General features: G+C 45.8%; 1 protein-coding gene across 1 annotated transcript in view; it reads left to right on the forward strand.

Moving 5' to 3' along the window:
• The window catches only part of capn1 (calpain 1), a 35,831-nt gene that overhangs the window by 4,696 nt on the left and 15,812 nt on the right, over positions 1 to 15,323 (forward strand). The window contains exons 2-4 of the mRNA XM_080791730.1: positions 1,213 to 2,019; positions 8,437 to 8,506; positions 10,930 to 11,048. Of these exons, the coding sequence (XP_080647856.1) occupies positions 1,765 to 2,019; positions 8,437 to 8,506; positions 10,930 to 11,048 (444 nt within the window). The 5' untranslated portion in view covers positions 1,213 to 1,764. The remainder of the gene's footprint in view (positions 1 to 1,212; positions 2,020 to 8,436; positions 8,507 to 10,929; positions 11,049 to 15,323) is intronic.

Below are 15,323 nucleotides of genomic sequence, written 5' to 3' on the forward strand. Positions count from 1 at the left end.
ATCCTCAGTGTTAATGTAACAACAACGGAACCAAATGAACCCATGCATGGCTCTAAACAGCCCGGAGTTTACAGTGGCAGTCCTCTACTCTGGCTCTGTAGTAACAATGTAACAAGGGTCTGTGTACCGTGAGTAATCACTGTGCTATGCGTCGCTGGCACACGTCCATGGATGACTGGAAACACATAGCGGAGCAAAGGGAGGGGATCATTCACTTTACCTTTTGCTACCACTAATGTGTGTGTACTCTATGGGTGGACAGTGGAGACAATGGAATGCAGTTGGTTTGGTCTGCATGCGTCGCACCATGAAGGTTCAGAGCTGTGTGCAGTGTGCACTGTGCAGTACAACAACCTGAGTTCCTGATTCAACGTGGCTTCGATTGGGTGCAATGAACACTAAGGGCCCTTATCTTGTGCACCTCTTATCCCTAAACGTTTTTGCCATGTTTTACTCAGAGCCATCTAATAGAAGAGTTACGATATAGAGGGGGCAGAAACCGAGCACTCGAGCGCTGTTCATGCAGCCTGAACTGAGACAAGCTGGAAATGGAAATACATTGTTTTCAACGAGGGCGGCGCAAATAAGAGCTATTTTAAGTATGTGTGCAACATGACAACTGTTTTAAAGTATTGTGCAGTAACAACTAAAGTCTCTTTAATGTTTATGTTGTACTAATACTATATTTTCTGCCTACTTCCGGTCCAGGACTTGGCCCAGTTGGTTGTCCCCACGCTCAATAGAAGTCTATGTAGGAGAGCCGTCATTGGACTGGCCGTGAAGTGGACTGAAGTGAACGCAGTTTGCGTAACTCTGTCTATATCTAAGGCTCTGGTTTTACTACATTTTTAAATAGTTAAAATAGTCGATCTACAAGTTCACAACGTGTCGATGTAGATCGGCTATAGTTAGTAGATCGGCTAGTATGAAATGTTTTTCAAAATAGTAAAATATGGCTAATAAGTTTAGGCATAAGGGGTAAGGCCCTATCAGAATCGTATGTGTAATTGACCTGCATGTTAGCTTTCATGTTCTCACTGGTGTCTGTCGAACATGCTTGGCTAGTATACAGTAAGCACTGCAGTGCACACTTATGTTTTTGCACCAACATCTGTTTCTCTCTGAAGAATGGCCAGTGAAGATGTTTTTATCACCCAAGTTATTCTGTATAACTCAACGTTTTTTCTCGTTTGTTGTCTTCTTTTTATATAGGGTGTGAACGAAAAGCGCCAGACCAGGAAGCATCATTAAGGACAAGAAACCAACACTAAACCGCGATTGATGCTTATCACTACTGTGGCCGGAGGATCTGCCTCTGCTGTGAAGAAGACATCTCTCTCTCTCTGTACTTTGTACCATATCATCTTTCTGTCCCCTTCCTATCATTGTGACTGCTTCCACTGCACTCGGCTACATCAGCTAAGACAGACCCCCATCAGTATTTGACCACTTCTAATTGCCCTTCGGATGTCCCGTTCTGATTTATGATTGATTGGGCCTCGCCGGGGAAGCCATTGCCATTTTCACCTCCCACCAGTGCTTTACCTTAACACACCCACACCCCCCTCGCTCACCTCCCGCACACATCGATTAACCCACACAAACAACACAAAAGGGAAAGGCTACCATTGCTGGATATTACGATCGCTGGCGTCTTCCCGTCCAGGGGTTGCAGGATCCATCTCCCCACTTGATTGGCTCCCAGTGGAGCGACAGTGACCTTCTGTTACAGTAGTAACATCATCAACATCATCCAACCAAAAGATGGTGGAGCCAATCTACGCCACGGGCATGGCCGCCAAGCTGAGGAGCCAGTGGGACCGCGACCAGGGACTGGGCCAGAACCACAACGCCGTCAAGTTCCTGGGCCAGGACTACGAGTCCCTGAGGGCCCGGAGCCTCCAGAGCCGCGCCCTCTTCGAGGACCCCCTGTTCCCCACCTCGTCCACGTCTCTGGGCTTCAATGAGCTGGGCCCGCGCTCCTCCAAGACCCAGGGGGTTCGCTGGATGAGGCCCACGGTGAGTTCACACTAACAGAGTTAGACCCAGGGGGTTCGCTGGATGAGGCCCACGGTGAGTTCACACTAACAGAGTTAGACCCAGGGGGTTCGCTATGAGGCCCACAGTGAGTTCACACTAACAGAGTTAGACCCAGGGGGTTCGCTGGATGAGGCCCACGGTGAGTTCACACTAACAGAGTTAGACCCAGGGGGTTCGCTATGAGGCCCACAGTGAGTTCACACTAACAGAGTTAGACCCAGGGGGTTCGCTGGACGAGGCCCACGGTGAGTTCACACTAACAGAGTTAGACCCAGGGGGTTCGCTGGACGAGGCCCACGGTGAGTTCACACTAACAGAGTTAGACCCAGGGGGTTCGCTGGATGAGGCCCACAGTGAGTTCACACTAACAGAGTTAGACCCAGGGGGTTCGCTATGAGGTCCACAGTGAGTTCACACTAACAGAGTTAGACCCAGGGGGTTCGCTATGAGGCCCACAGTGAGTTCACACTAACAGAGTTAGACCCAGGGGGTTCGCTATGAGGCCCACAGTGAGTTCACACTAACAGAGTTAGACCCAGGGGGTTCGCTATGAGGCCCACAGTGATTTCACACTAACAGAGTTAGACCCAGGGGGTTCGCTATGAGGCCCACAGTGATTTCACACTAACAGAGTTAGACCCAGGGGGTTCGCTATGAGGCCCACAGTGAGTTCACACTAACAGAGTTAGACCCAGGGGGTTCGCTATGAGGCCCGCCCCACAGTGAGTTCAGAACTTCAGAGTTGTGCTTTTTGTTTGGTCAATTTGCACAGACAAAGTCATAGAAGTGGAGTGATTTAAACCAAATCATTGGTTCATTTGAGAAACAATGATTTTAAACCATAGTGGTTAAACCACTGATATTCTAGATTCGGCCTCAGGTCTTAATGCCAAGGTCACACTACTTTGTGACCTTCTTCAGGCATGAACTCCGCACAGTGTTTTGAGTGTGCTGCCGTAACGGTTGCCGTTTTGTTCTGTTATAAAAGGATGCCACAAAAACAAGCCCAGAGGGCTTGTTGCCATTGTGGTCCTCAAATTGAATTGCTGAAAGGCAGCCATCCGTGCCATCATTCTTAACAAACAACCACGGTTCTCTGGTTGACAAAGAAAGGTATCCCCAGGAAAGAGACCTGTGTGTGCCTGGCAATGTACTGTACAATACGAGCCTGAGAGAGAGACAGAGAGAGAGAGAGAGAGAGAGAGACAGAGAGACAGAGAGAGAGAGAGAGAGATGTCCCAGCCCACATACCCACTGTCTTGCTTAGCTTAGGCCTTTACATTCCCTGAGGAACATAGGCCATTGATTGAACATAGGCCATCCATCCTCGCTGGTCTTGTGCCCTCCACTACAGTTGTTACCATGACAGCGGTCAAAATATATCAGAATTAGGTCCAGTTCAACATTTTAGCTGCTGCTAAACGGTAAACACATTTCTTGCTGTCACAAGTTGTGGATACTGGCATAATGTGTAACGGATTACCCCAGCAAATTATGAGCTCAATTCAGCCATTACAGATCAAATTTTAAAACATGCCTTGACCACTGCTGGGCCTAAAGTCAGTAGTTGGTTATCTACAGCTGTGGGTTTGGTTGTGCCGAGCACAGTTCTGCAACCGTATACCGGCTGGCCAAGGGTTAAATCGCTTTACGCCAAACCAAGCGCAAATGGAAATGCAATCGAAACATTTAATACCCGTTCTTAGAACCATTCCATATTGCCCTGGGAAAAGCCCTTACAAGAGGTTAAAAGCCCCACTAGCAGCCCCCAGAGGCCGTGTTGCTCATTATACCCAGCCAGAAGTGACATTGGGTCACCAACATCAGTAGGGGCCATTGTCTGGGGACGTAATGGCGTCTGCAAGCTTCACGCATTGTTATGCATGCAGCCAATGTCATACAGAAAATCACTTGGCAATCTAGCCAGTAGTTTTAAAATATCTTGTATGGAAGTACAATATCTGACCGACATATTGCACCCCTCCATCCATTTTTGGGGGCTGAAATTGGTCAAGATGTACAGTACAGTACAGTACAGTACAGTAGAGGGATCTTAGGTTTTTGTTTTTTTGATGGTTTGGCAGTCAAAATTGAGGCTTCAGCGATTTTGGTCTTAATATTAATGGCCATGGCTTAAAGGTCTGTTTTTGCTAGTCCCATCCAGCTCATTTACAGGTGTCTGAGAGGAATGCTACACACACAGACCTACTCCGCTTAAAACCTAAAACGTATTCCGCAGGCTGGAGCAGTGCTCCAGCGTCTACAGAGCGCACTGTCTGGGAGGTGTTAGTGTCAGATTTATGCTCTTGTGCTCTTCACAGCGGAAGACTATAGGATTTCATGCGAAAGTCAAGATGCCCTCTAGCACACAATGCTCCCTAGAGCATCTTCCTCTCCTCCTCTCTGCCCTCACTGCGTTATACCACACCGTGGCGTGATAATGTGAGACTTGAACCATCTCTCTGCCCTCACTGCGTTATACCACACCGTGGCGTGATAATGTGAGACTTGAACCATTCTCATTCTCATATTCGAACACAGCTGTCCTGAAAGATTCCATATTTCTTTATTTGTCATTGTGTTTCCCTCTGCAAGCAGCATCAGAAAAAATAAATACATAAAAATCTATGTCTATCTAGAGAAGGAAAAGTGGCCGCACACGCTGATAGCCAAAGTGTCAATATTGTATTTAGGACACAGCAGATTAAGACAAGAAACCAACGTTTCGGCCGTTAAGCCTTCATCAGGGAATGGGCTACCATTTAGATACCAATATCTAAATCAATAAACCTAAAAGTAAACAAATTCATGATATAAAGCATAACCAGATAAAAAGAGCATAGAAGCTCGTATCTGAAGACAGCATGCATGGTGCCGTTATCAGTTCCGTTTTCTTTGTTGGTGGTTTCTATTTAAGTTTTATTGTGGAGGAGCGTGGCTTCTGGCTCACTGTGTTTTATTGTGGAGGAGCGTGGCTTCTGGCTCACTGTGTTTTATTGTGGAGGAGCGTGGCTTCTGGCTCACTGTGTTTTATTGTGGAGGAGCGTGGCTTCTGGCTCACTGTGTTTTATTGTGGAGGAGCGTGGCTTCTGGCTCACTGTGTTTTATTGTGGAGGAGCGTGGCTTCTGGCTCACTGTGTTTTATTGTGGAGGAGCGTGGCTTCTGGCTCACTGTGTTTTATTGTGGAGGAGCGTGGCTTCTGGCTCACTGTGTTTTATTGTGGAGGAGCGTGGCTTCTGGCTCACTGTGTTTTATTGTGGAGGAGCGTGGCTTCTGGCTCACTGTGTTTTATTGTGGAGGAGCGTGGCTTCTGGCTCACTGTGTTTTATTGTGGAGGAGCGTGGCTTCTGGCTCACTGTGTTTTATTGTGGAGGAGCGTGGCTTCTGGCTCACTGTGTTTTATTGTGGAGGAGCGTGGCTTCTGGCTCACTGTGTTTTATTGTGGAGGAGCGTGGCTTCTGGCTCACTGTGTTTTATTGTGGAGGAGCGTGGCTTCTGGCTCACTGCTCCCTCTGCGGTAATAGAGCAGAAAAAGGCATGTCAGGATCTTGAAAGGTCCTTCTCGTCATGATCATTAGCGTGACAGCAGGCTGTTGGCTCCTACTGTTACACTCTGTGGCGAGCCACGAGAGAGAGAGAGAAAAATGCAAGAGTGTGTGTGTGTGTGTGTGTGTGTGTGTGTGTGTGTGTGTGTGTGTGTGTGTGTGTGTGTGTGTGTGTGTGTGTGTATGTCAGTGACCGACAAAGAAAGAGAGAGAGAACGTGAGAGTAACGGAGTGAGAGCTGAGCTATGCATGTTTGCGAGGCACACGACTCCCAGTCTGCACTCTTAGAATCTCCCCATTTCCCATAATGCATTTCTGCCCCCCCCCCCCAACATAGCAGCTGTAATATTTACCACCATAGAGACTGTGCACATTTCTGCCTTCCCAAAAATGTGTGTGTGCGTGCGTGCGTGCGTGCATGCGTGTGTGCGTGTGTGCGTGCGCTCTTTTAAGAACATGCATGAGGGGGGGTAACACAATTTTGAGTCTGTTTGTGCACGCATGTCATAGTTTACGCATCTGCGACTGTTTATGTGTGCGAGACAGACTGAGGTGTGGAACCATTCTTTTTATAGCATCAATTGTATCTCACACTCTGCGCCGCGGCTCACTGACTGAAAGATGTTTTATAAAAGAGAGTGCTTGGAAACGAGATCCAAGGCATGCAGCAGAGCAGCGTTCAACACTGTCTCTCCAGAAAAGTCTCATTAGATAGCACTAACACTGGTTACTTTACTGTTAGGCCCATTCATTCTACGAATGCCATCTGGTGGTTCTCAAACTGTGCCAAGCAAGGACCCCCAACATCATAATATATTTGGCTGTGCGGACCCACCCATCTGAAAATGGGTGGGTGCTAGGGACCTCAAGAAGAGAAGATGTAGCTCAAATCTAAAATTACACTGGTTCCGTTCTACTTTTCCATTTTTTGTTCTGAACCAACTTTTAGGGTTCTGAACCAATTTTCAGAAACACTCTGAACCGGTTCAATATTCGGCGGTAAAAAAAGAACTGAACCAGTTCAACCCTGGTGGAAGGCGTTATAAGTGCACATCAAAATCATCCAGTCAGGGTGATAGTTGATGGTTCATTATGATTAATAGTTTTGGTTTTGGTTTCAGATTAGCTTTTATGAAGGTGTGTGTGACTGTGTGTTTGCGCAGACTTTGGTCAGAAATGCCATAAACCTACAGTACCTAACCTAACCCAACCCAGGTAGGCCGGGAGCCAGGTACACCCCACAGGATGTTTTTTGCTAAGAAAAATAAATCACTATGGATTCTTGTTATCTTATACCTTGGGCCATTACGAGTTCATACTGACCACTGGGCACACCCTCAACTCGATCACATTTGGTCTCTTCTGGAAAAATGATGTACAAATGGTCAGAAGACCCTCATAATTTGCAGGATTTATTCTCACACATAGGGGAAACTACCCGAAAAAGAGTCAGGGGTGTCCCGCCTTTCATTTCTTAAATATCACCTTCAACATACCCCAAAAGACAAAAAGAATTCTGTCCATCTGAAAACTGAAAATCCTATACAATACACTGGTGGTTGAATACCGGTACTTTACAAAGCAACCGTACCATAGATTTAATCATTAAAAGACCTGAGGCCGATAAGGAATAAATAACATAATAAAAATCGAAATCCTAACCGCTGCTGTCGGGCAGAAACCTCTTATCTCCATATTTAAACCTTTGTGCTATTTCCCGTGAGTCATTTCTTTACTTGATCATATCGTCACACGAAAGCATCAACAGTAGCAGATCCACAAGCTCGAAACGCGGCGTGAAGCACAGCGGTTTGAGCTTGTAGATGTGCTACTTTAGCTGTTTTTTTAGGGGTGCACGATTATGAAATTATGACCGATATCCGATCTCTGATTATTTGCAGGGTCATATCTGCCCATTCCGATTCTGACCAATTCCGATATTATACAATGGAAACAAGCCTATAGGCCCTAGGGGGGCATGGCCCAAAACCTGTTAATAAAGTATTCAATAAATCAATACATTGTATAGGCTTTTCACGATTTTTTGTTTTTGTGAAAACTGATTAATCGCGCATCCCTAGTTAAAAAAAAAAAAGTGGATCCTGAAAAGACAATGAGATTTCCACCCGACCGAGACAATATGCGTATACAGCTAAAATCTGAAATGACAATGGGTTAACAATAGAGTTAACAGTCATACCGAAATGACGCTGTAAATAACCGTGATAATACACAAATAAAACAACATACTCATGATAGTCTTTCTTTACAATGCATTCATGACGGTCAGCCGATGCAATTCAAGAGACATGAATGTATTTCGCAGATGCTCTGGTGTTCATTGCAGCCGTTGGCCATTGGGATTTCAGCTTCTGTTTTGAATCAGCCTTTTGTGTTGTAACCCAGCAAACCACAGAACTATTGTAGAATTGATAGTTCTTTGTGTGTTGCATCATGGTCAAGTTCCTGTGGTTAACATTCATTATGTCAACACAGGGTTCTCAGTCAGATCTGGAGTGTTCATTTAACTATATTGACAGTGTAAAAAGGAACCCATTAAGTTCTGTTTTCACGTTAAATAAAAACGTTTATGGAGCCGGGCTGCATACAAAGCTGAGGTCCAATGAAATGTGAATCATTTGTCACCACTAGACCACATTTTTAGAGGTCCATGTTGGATGCTGTCATAGACATTTGTTAAAGGAAACATCAGAACACACAAAGAATGCTATAAAGCATGCTATAACTGTGTGTGCGTGTGTGTGTGTGTGTGTGTGTGTGTGTGTGTGTGTGTGTGTGTGTGTGTGTGTGCGCGTGTGTGCGTGCGCGTCTGTGTTTTGTGCTCCACAGGAGATCTGCAGACAACCCCAGTTCATTGTGGATGGAGCAACTCGTACAGACATCTGCCAGGGAGCTCTGGGTGAGTCCTGTACTGGGAACCATACCAAATGTTACTAGTATCCAATGACTCAGCTAGTAGAGGAACAGCCAAGAGATGATGTGAAGAGAAGGAGAGGAGAAGAGGGTTGTGGAGAGAGAGATAGGAGCGCCTCAGAGGCTTGCCCGTCTTTCCTCCCAGAAGTATTTAATAGTTAAAGAATTTTTCCAACACCAAAGTTTCAACACCAAAGTAGTAGTAGTAGTAGGTCTAGTAGTAGTTGTGAATTAGCAAATTGGACATTGAATGTTTTCTGAATCCTCGAGTTGCGCTTCTGTTTTTGCCAAGTTTTTATTTTTGTTAAGCGCACGTCCGTTGTGCTTCAACTAGTAAACAGCCATCTGCCTTGACTCCTGTGTGCGCTGACTGTGCCCGCCCGCTCTCTCCCAGCCCCTCCCACCCCTCACTGGGGAAAAACGTGGCAAGCGCCACAGAGAAACACAGTGAGCCAGGCTGGAAACCTGTAATGCTGCGAATAACAATTTTTAAAAATATTATGTATTATGTTTGTATAATATACAAAAGAACAGGGCGCTGGCTGACGGAAATAATTTGTTTGATTGATTGATGTGTCGTTGTGCCATTGGAGGGCTGACAAAAGGTTGACGTCAGCTCAACTTTGTTTTGCAGCGTCACACAGCGACAAATGTCAGGTGTCGTCATGTCTCTGGCTTCCATTGAAAATGGTTTGTAGCTAAGTTGTGACTTTACTAGTGTGAACTGTGAGCACAGTATGAGATGAGAAAGAGCCGCTCAGTGAGCGTGTGCAGCAAACTGCACCTCCAAGCTGTGGCTGAGACCTGAGTCAAACAGGGTGCTGAACCATGATGAGACACACGAAGCAAGCTATATGGAGACGGACTGAGAGGGAAAGTGATTGTAGAGTTAAGTGAGAGAGAGTGAGACTGCCCTCGGCAGTAATGATTCATAGCACCTTTCTCTTCTGCTTTACATGCTTTCCCACTAACCACATGTATAATTCATGTCCCCCATTTGCACTGCCTCACATCTGTAAACAACACAACTTGGAAACGCGAGCAGCACAATGGCAGATCATGCACACACAGCAAATGCACGTGTACACGCAAAACTACACATTCACACACCCGTCACACACATACACACACACACACACACACACACACACACACACACACACACACACACACACACACACACACACACACACACACACACACACACTGTTGGCAAAGGAAGTAATCTCAGAGTGAAACACTTCTCTCTTCCTCTCAGGAGAAGAGGGTGGGGCTGTGGTACATAACGTACGATACCCCCAAACATCTCGAGCCAAGAAAGAAAAAACTTGGCAGGGCTTATTTTGTAATGCTCTTTGTTGTGCTCTCAGAGCATATTTCAACTGAGATGTCATGCCACTTTTAATGCCATGGTCTTCTTCTGTGTTAGGGCCAGTTTGAACCCATTGGTCTTTCTGGACACCTTGTGTTCATCAGGGGCTATTTTAGACAGACAAGCTGAATTATGTATAAGGACATGCAGGATTTGATTAGTAAAATTGCTTGCATAGAATGCATACATTGCACAAGTTAAACGTTGAGCGTGGAGTATGTTATATTCAGTTACAGTCATATCTATCTATAGATGCACCAAGTCTCTGTACGTGTGTACATACATGTGTACGGTACAGCTGTAATCCACATAGCCACATTTCAGTTCTATGGCTACTGCCACATTTCTAATTTGGAAGTCCAGTGCTCTAAATGGCTGCCCCTCCTGTTCCCTACAGAGTTATATTGCCTGTTTGTTGAAACAGTACTTGACCCTTCTCTTTACAGACTCTTTACTTTGTGGATTCCAGCTTTTACAAGTTTCTCTCCTGCTGGGAGTAAGTGCCCCCCCATGCATCGTATTGACTTGAAATCAATTAGAATAGACGTCACAATAATAATAATTTGACCCGCTGGCGCAGAGGAATTACTTAGAAACGGTGGGGAATATTTACTGTAGCTGAAACACAGGCGAGGGGTGTGGGCTTTTGTTGAGAAGTAATTGGGGACTCCACATAGCATGTGAGGATGTGAGGATTTTTTCTTTTTTTTTTTAGATTAGAACAGATTAGAGATTAGAACACAAACATGTCTGGTTGAGGTATGATACGGTATGTGCGCGTGACATCCTCATCATACCCGGAAGTTATGCGGGAACGCCTACTGAGTGGCAAAAAAAAAATACTTTCTGGCCTTGACAGCCCATACATCCATCCAAACAGAAAAGTCCTGTCTGATTGCATTAAAGAAACACCCCATCATGCAGAACTGAGAGATACAGAGATACAGAAAATCACCAATCCCATATATGTGCGGACTTTTAAATGACAGTGGATTTTTACATGTGTGTGTCTTTGCTTGTGCGTCGTGGTGACACAGGGGACTGCTGGCTGCTGGCGGCCATCGCCTCGTTGACCTTAAACGACACCCTCCTCCATCGGGTCGTGCCTCATGGACAGACCTTCGCCCAGGGATATGCCGGCATCTTTCACTTCCAGGTGAGCACATGTGTGTCCTCACTTCGTTCCTGTCAGAGCTACACTGCTAGCACAACAACTACTTTTTACCCGAAAGGTTAAGCAAACCAGGTGTGTCCAGGTAAACACTTTATCCATTGCGTTATCATGAAGGGCAGGGCCGGCCCCTATAGGAGTTTGGTGGCAAGATTTGTTTGTGGCCTCAAAACACTCCCAGCGCATAGCAAGTCACACACGCATGCACTGATAATGCGTAGTGTCAAGCAGCTGAACAAATTGATGTCGATGAGTCAAAGTCGTACGAATTGTCACCGCAGTGAAATTTGTTGTCCGCATTTGACCCATCTCTTAGAGTGGTGAGCCGCAGCCGTCCCGCGCTCGGGAATCATTTCATTAGTAGATTTGAGTTGACCCCCCCAATCCAACCCATTGATGCTGAGTGCCAAGCAGGGAGGCATTGGGTCCCATTTTTACAGTCTTTGGTATGACCCGGCCGAGGATCGAACCCCAACCTCCCAGTTTCAGGCGGACACTCTAACCACAAGGCCACTGTCTGGATGATGAAGGACTCTGGATCAGCTAGAAGGATGCTCTGCACATCAGCATTCCCATGCTGCGTGCACACATTCACAAGTTGATGCTGACCCATTACAAACCACAGTCTCTCCGCACAATTGTGGATTAAAACCACAATTAAACCCTATACTCTTCATTGTCCGGATTCCGCCAGGGGTCTGGTCTATACTACTGTAGGCCCCATCCATTCATGTTCGTCCCCAGAATAGGGACACCAGCCTCGCGTAGCCAGACAACTATCCCACAACCTCCGAATCCTATATAGAGTCTGGAACTACACCTGGCATCTACAGTAATCTGTTCGTCATTAACGTTCACGTTTTCTCTTTTTTTCTTTCTGCTATATACGCTTAGTTATATATTTATATTAGGATACATTTGAGTGACTGTAAATACGAAATAGAAGTGGGGGGAGGTGGGGCATCTGCTTTCCCCTTAACCCATTTAGACCGTTTGACGTACACACGTCCTAGCGCATTTTCATTGATATATATATATATATATATATATATATTTGGGGGGGTTGGTCTCTCCTTCTGCACCATACTCCTTGCCCTGGTCTGGGGATTTAAACCAACAACCTCCAGGCCTAGCTGTCCACTTTTCTTTTCTTTTTAAGTAATCTCTCCCACGGGCACTGTTCCACAGTAATCTGACCCTAACACAAAACCACTCAAAAGTTGAGTCAATAAAAGCTCACCATGTGTTACTTAAGATGGATTCGAAAAAGGAATTGAGTTTCTGCCAAACCAATTCAAACAGACTTCTGTCAATATGGTATAATTAGTACTGGTAGAACAGGTCTTCCTAAACCTAACCTCCCACGGGGCAGCACACCTAAACCTAACCTTAACGCATGTCTAACCAATGACTAGTCTAACTTAAGTATGCACCCCTCATCTCTGCCATAGCCTGTGGTATAGACTACTCCTGGACCTTATCAACTGAACTTTGCTTTGTACACAAGACCAACGCCCACACACACACACACACACACACACACACACACACACACCCTCCACATACACACACTCATCAAATCCACGCATTACGCATGCCAAAGCCTCTGATTACCGGTACACACATTAGTGCCCACACAGACTTTATGCCCTTAACCATAGACATACACTAAAGACACAAATCACAGACATTTTCCTGCAGACAATAATTACACGGCTATCCGCAAGCGCGGTCGCACACTCACACACACACACGCACGCAAACACACACACACGCACGCACGCACGCACACGCACACGCACACGCACACACACACACACACAGCTGTGACCAGCCTGTGGCAGTGACACAGATTTTGGCCAACAGTGTTCTTGTGTCTTAATGTAAAGAAGCCATTTCAAACTCATATACTGTATCTAATAGGACCTGATTAATAGGCAAACCCCAATAGAGATGTCTAGAAAATAAAAAACCTGAACAAACTATGTGGATGTAGTGTGTATTTGGGAACTTAAGTATTTCTTAAGAATGTTGCATAAAGATTTTGATTACAAAATAGTTGATTACAATATGAGCTAACCGGCACATCACAACGGCACATAAATTAGTCAATACTCTTGTTGGTGTGTGTGTGTGTGTGTGTGTGCGTGTGCGTGTGCGCAGGCAGGCGTGCCTACCCTCTCCTCCTTCCAATCTTCCTCTGATCTCAGGATGGCTTTGTTTTGTCCCAGAGCACTTGATTCCTGCCAGCTGCCCCATTTAATGAAGCGAGAGCATCAAGCCAAAAGGATGCCGATGGTAGAGAGGGGGTGGCAGTGGGGTGGAGTGGAGGGGTGGCATGGGGTAAAGACACAGGGGGGAGCGAGAGGGAGGATCAGAGGAAGGCAGGAGAGACGGGGCAGAAGAGCGTACTCACAGCAGGCACTGAAAGAAACGCTATAGTATCACTTTTGTTTTTATGTTGCACAAAAAGCAACGAGAAGCAAACTACAGCAGATTTGCATCTGGTCTTTGCAGGTCTTACCAGGTCTTTGCATCAGCCACAGGATGGAATGCTATGCTGGCAGTGCATACATTTTTAGAGCATGCTGCGTTCATGCCTACGGTCGGCAGCCATCTGGCTGACGCGCGCGCGCGCACACACACACACACACACACACACACACACACACACACACACACACACACACACACACACACACACACACACACACACACACACACACACACACACACACACACACACACACACACACACACACACACACACACACACACACACACACACACACACACACACACAGGTCATACAGGGTCAGTTGGCTCAGCCTGATTGCTCATTCAGGGGGGCTCTTGCTCAGCCTGTGAGATCAGAAGGGTATGCGCGTGACAGCATCATCATCATACCCGGGAGTTATGCGAAGTTATGGAAGTTATGCGAGTTATGGAAGTTATGGAAGTTATGGAAGTTATGGGAGTTATGGAAGTTATGGGAGTTATGGGAGTTATGCGGGAACATACTACTGAGTGAGCCTACTGACTGAGTGGCAAAAAAACTACTTTCTGATGGCCTTGACAGCCCCATACATCTGAACAGAACAGTCCTATCTGATTGCATTTAATGTCATTGAACATCGTTTAATGATTAAACAATGTTAAACAACGTTAAACTCACATTACCACTCACTTTATGCATGCGCATACCCTCTATACTGGACAACAGGATGTAAATACAGTATATGGCCATTAACCATTCTTACTGACTGTAATGTGTACAGTACACACTTACAGCATATTACACAGTGTTTTTGTGTAACTGGCTCACAGCTGCTGCGTGGTTGGTCTGTGTGTCCTGGCTTCAACACATGCACGTACAGTAGCTGTATACGCATGCACGTACACAACAGTTCCAGTATTTGCCCTATCTGCTGAAGCTGGTTATTCAGTTACAGAGACAGGAAATTGGCCAAGAGACAGCAGTATAGAGTGCTTGGCCAGAAACGCAGCAAATGTTTCCAGTTATACTGTACTGTCTGCTGTAAGTACTTTCAAAAACCTCCACTTTCATTAGTGTATGACTAAAACGCACGCACGCGCGCACACACACACACACACACACACACACACACACACACACACACACACACACACACACACACACACACACACACACACACACACACACACACACACACACACACACACACACACACACACACAGAGAGAGAGAGAGAAATAAACATAGGCCTACGCACTATGCCATTCCATGAGGAAGTAATGACCAACACATAATTGCAGGCATGGAAATTCAGCCATGCCTGGTGTTTTGTACCCATAGTGCAGTGGTTTTCAACCAGTGGTCCGGGGACCACAGGGGGTTGCAGGTGGGTTGCAGGTGATCCCCAGCTAAATGATGCCAAATCTTTAACTCTTGAGAGTGTAAAATGGGATACCAGAGAACTCGCCAGTTTACTATGTCTATAGTATATACATACTAGTAGCCCACTTGGGACCCCCTGCATGTCTGTCCATGCTGGAAGGGAAGGGAGTGTGTTGTGTTTTCTTTGTTAATTGAGGGCCTGTAAAGCCCTTTGAGACTGACAGTGATTAAGGGCTGCAGGGCTGCAACTATTGAACTGTTCTTAATGCTTATTAAGTATTCGTAGTGCTTATTCTCAATTATGCAAGTAACCGAGAAGCGTTTTTTGCGTGATATGGAGTCTATGCAGATGTCAGAACATATTTGTGATGTTAGAACAG

Source organism: Protomyctophum bolini, assembly GCF_963924005.1.
Source record: "Protomyctophum bolini genome assembly, chromosome: 20".
NCBI classification, from domain to species: Eukaryota; Metazoa; Chordata; class Actinopteri; order Myctophiformes; family Myctophidae; genus Protomyctophum; species Protomyctophum bolini.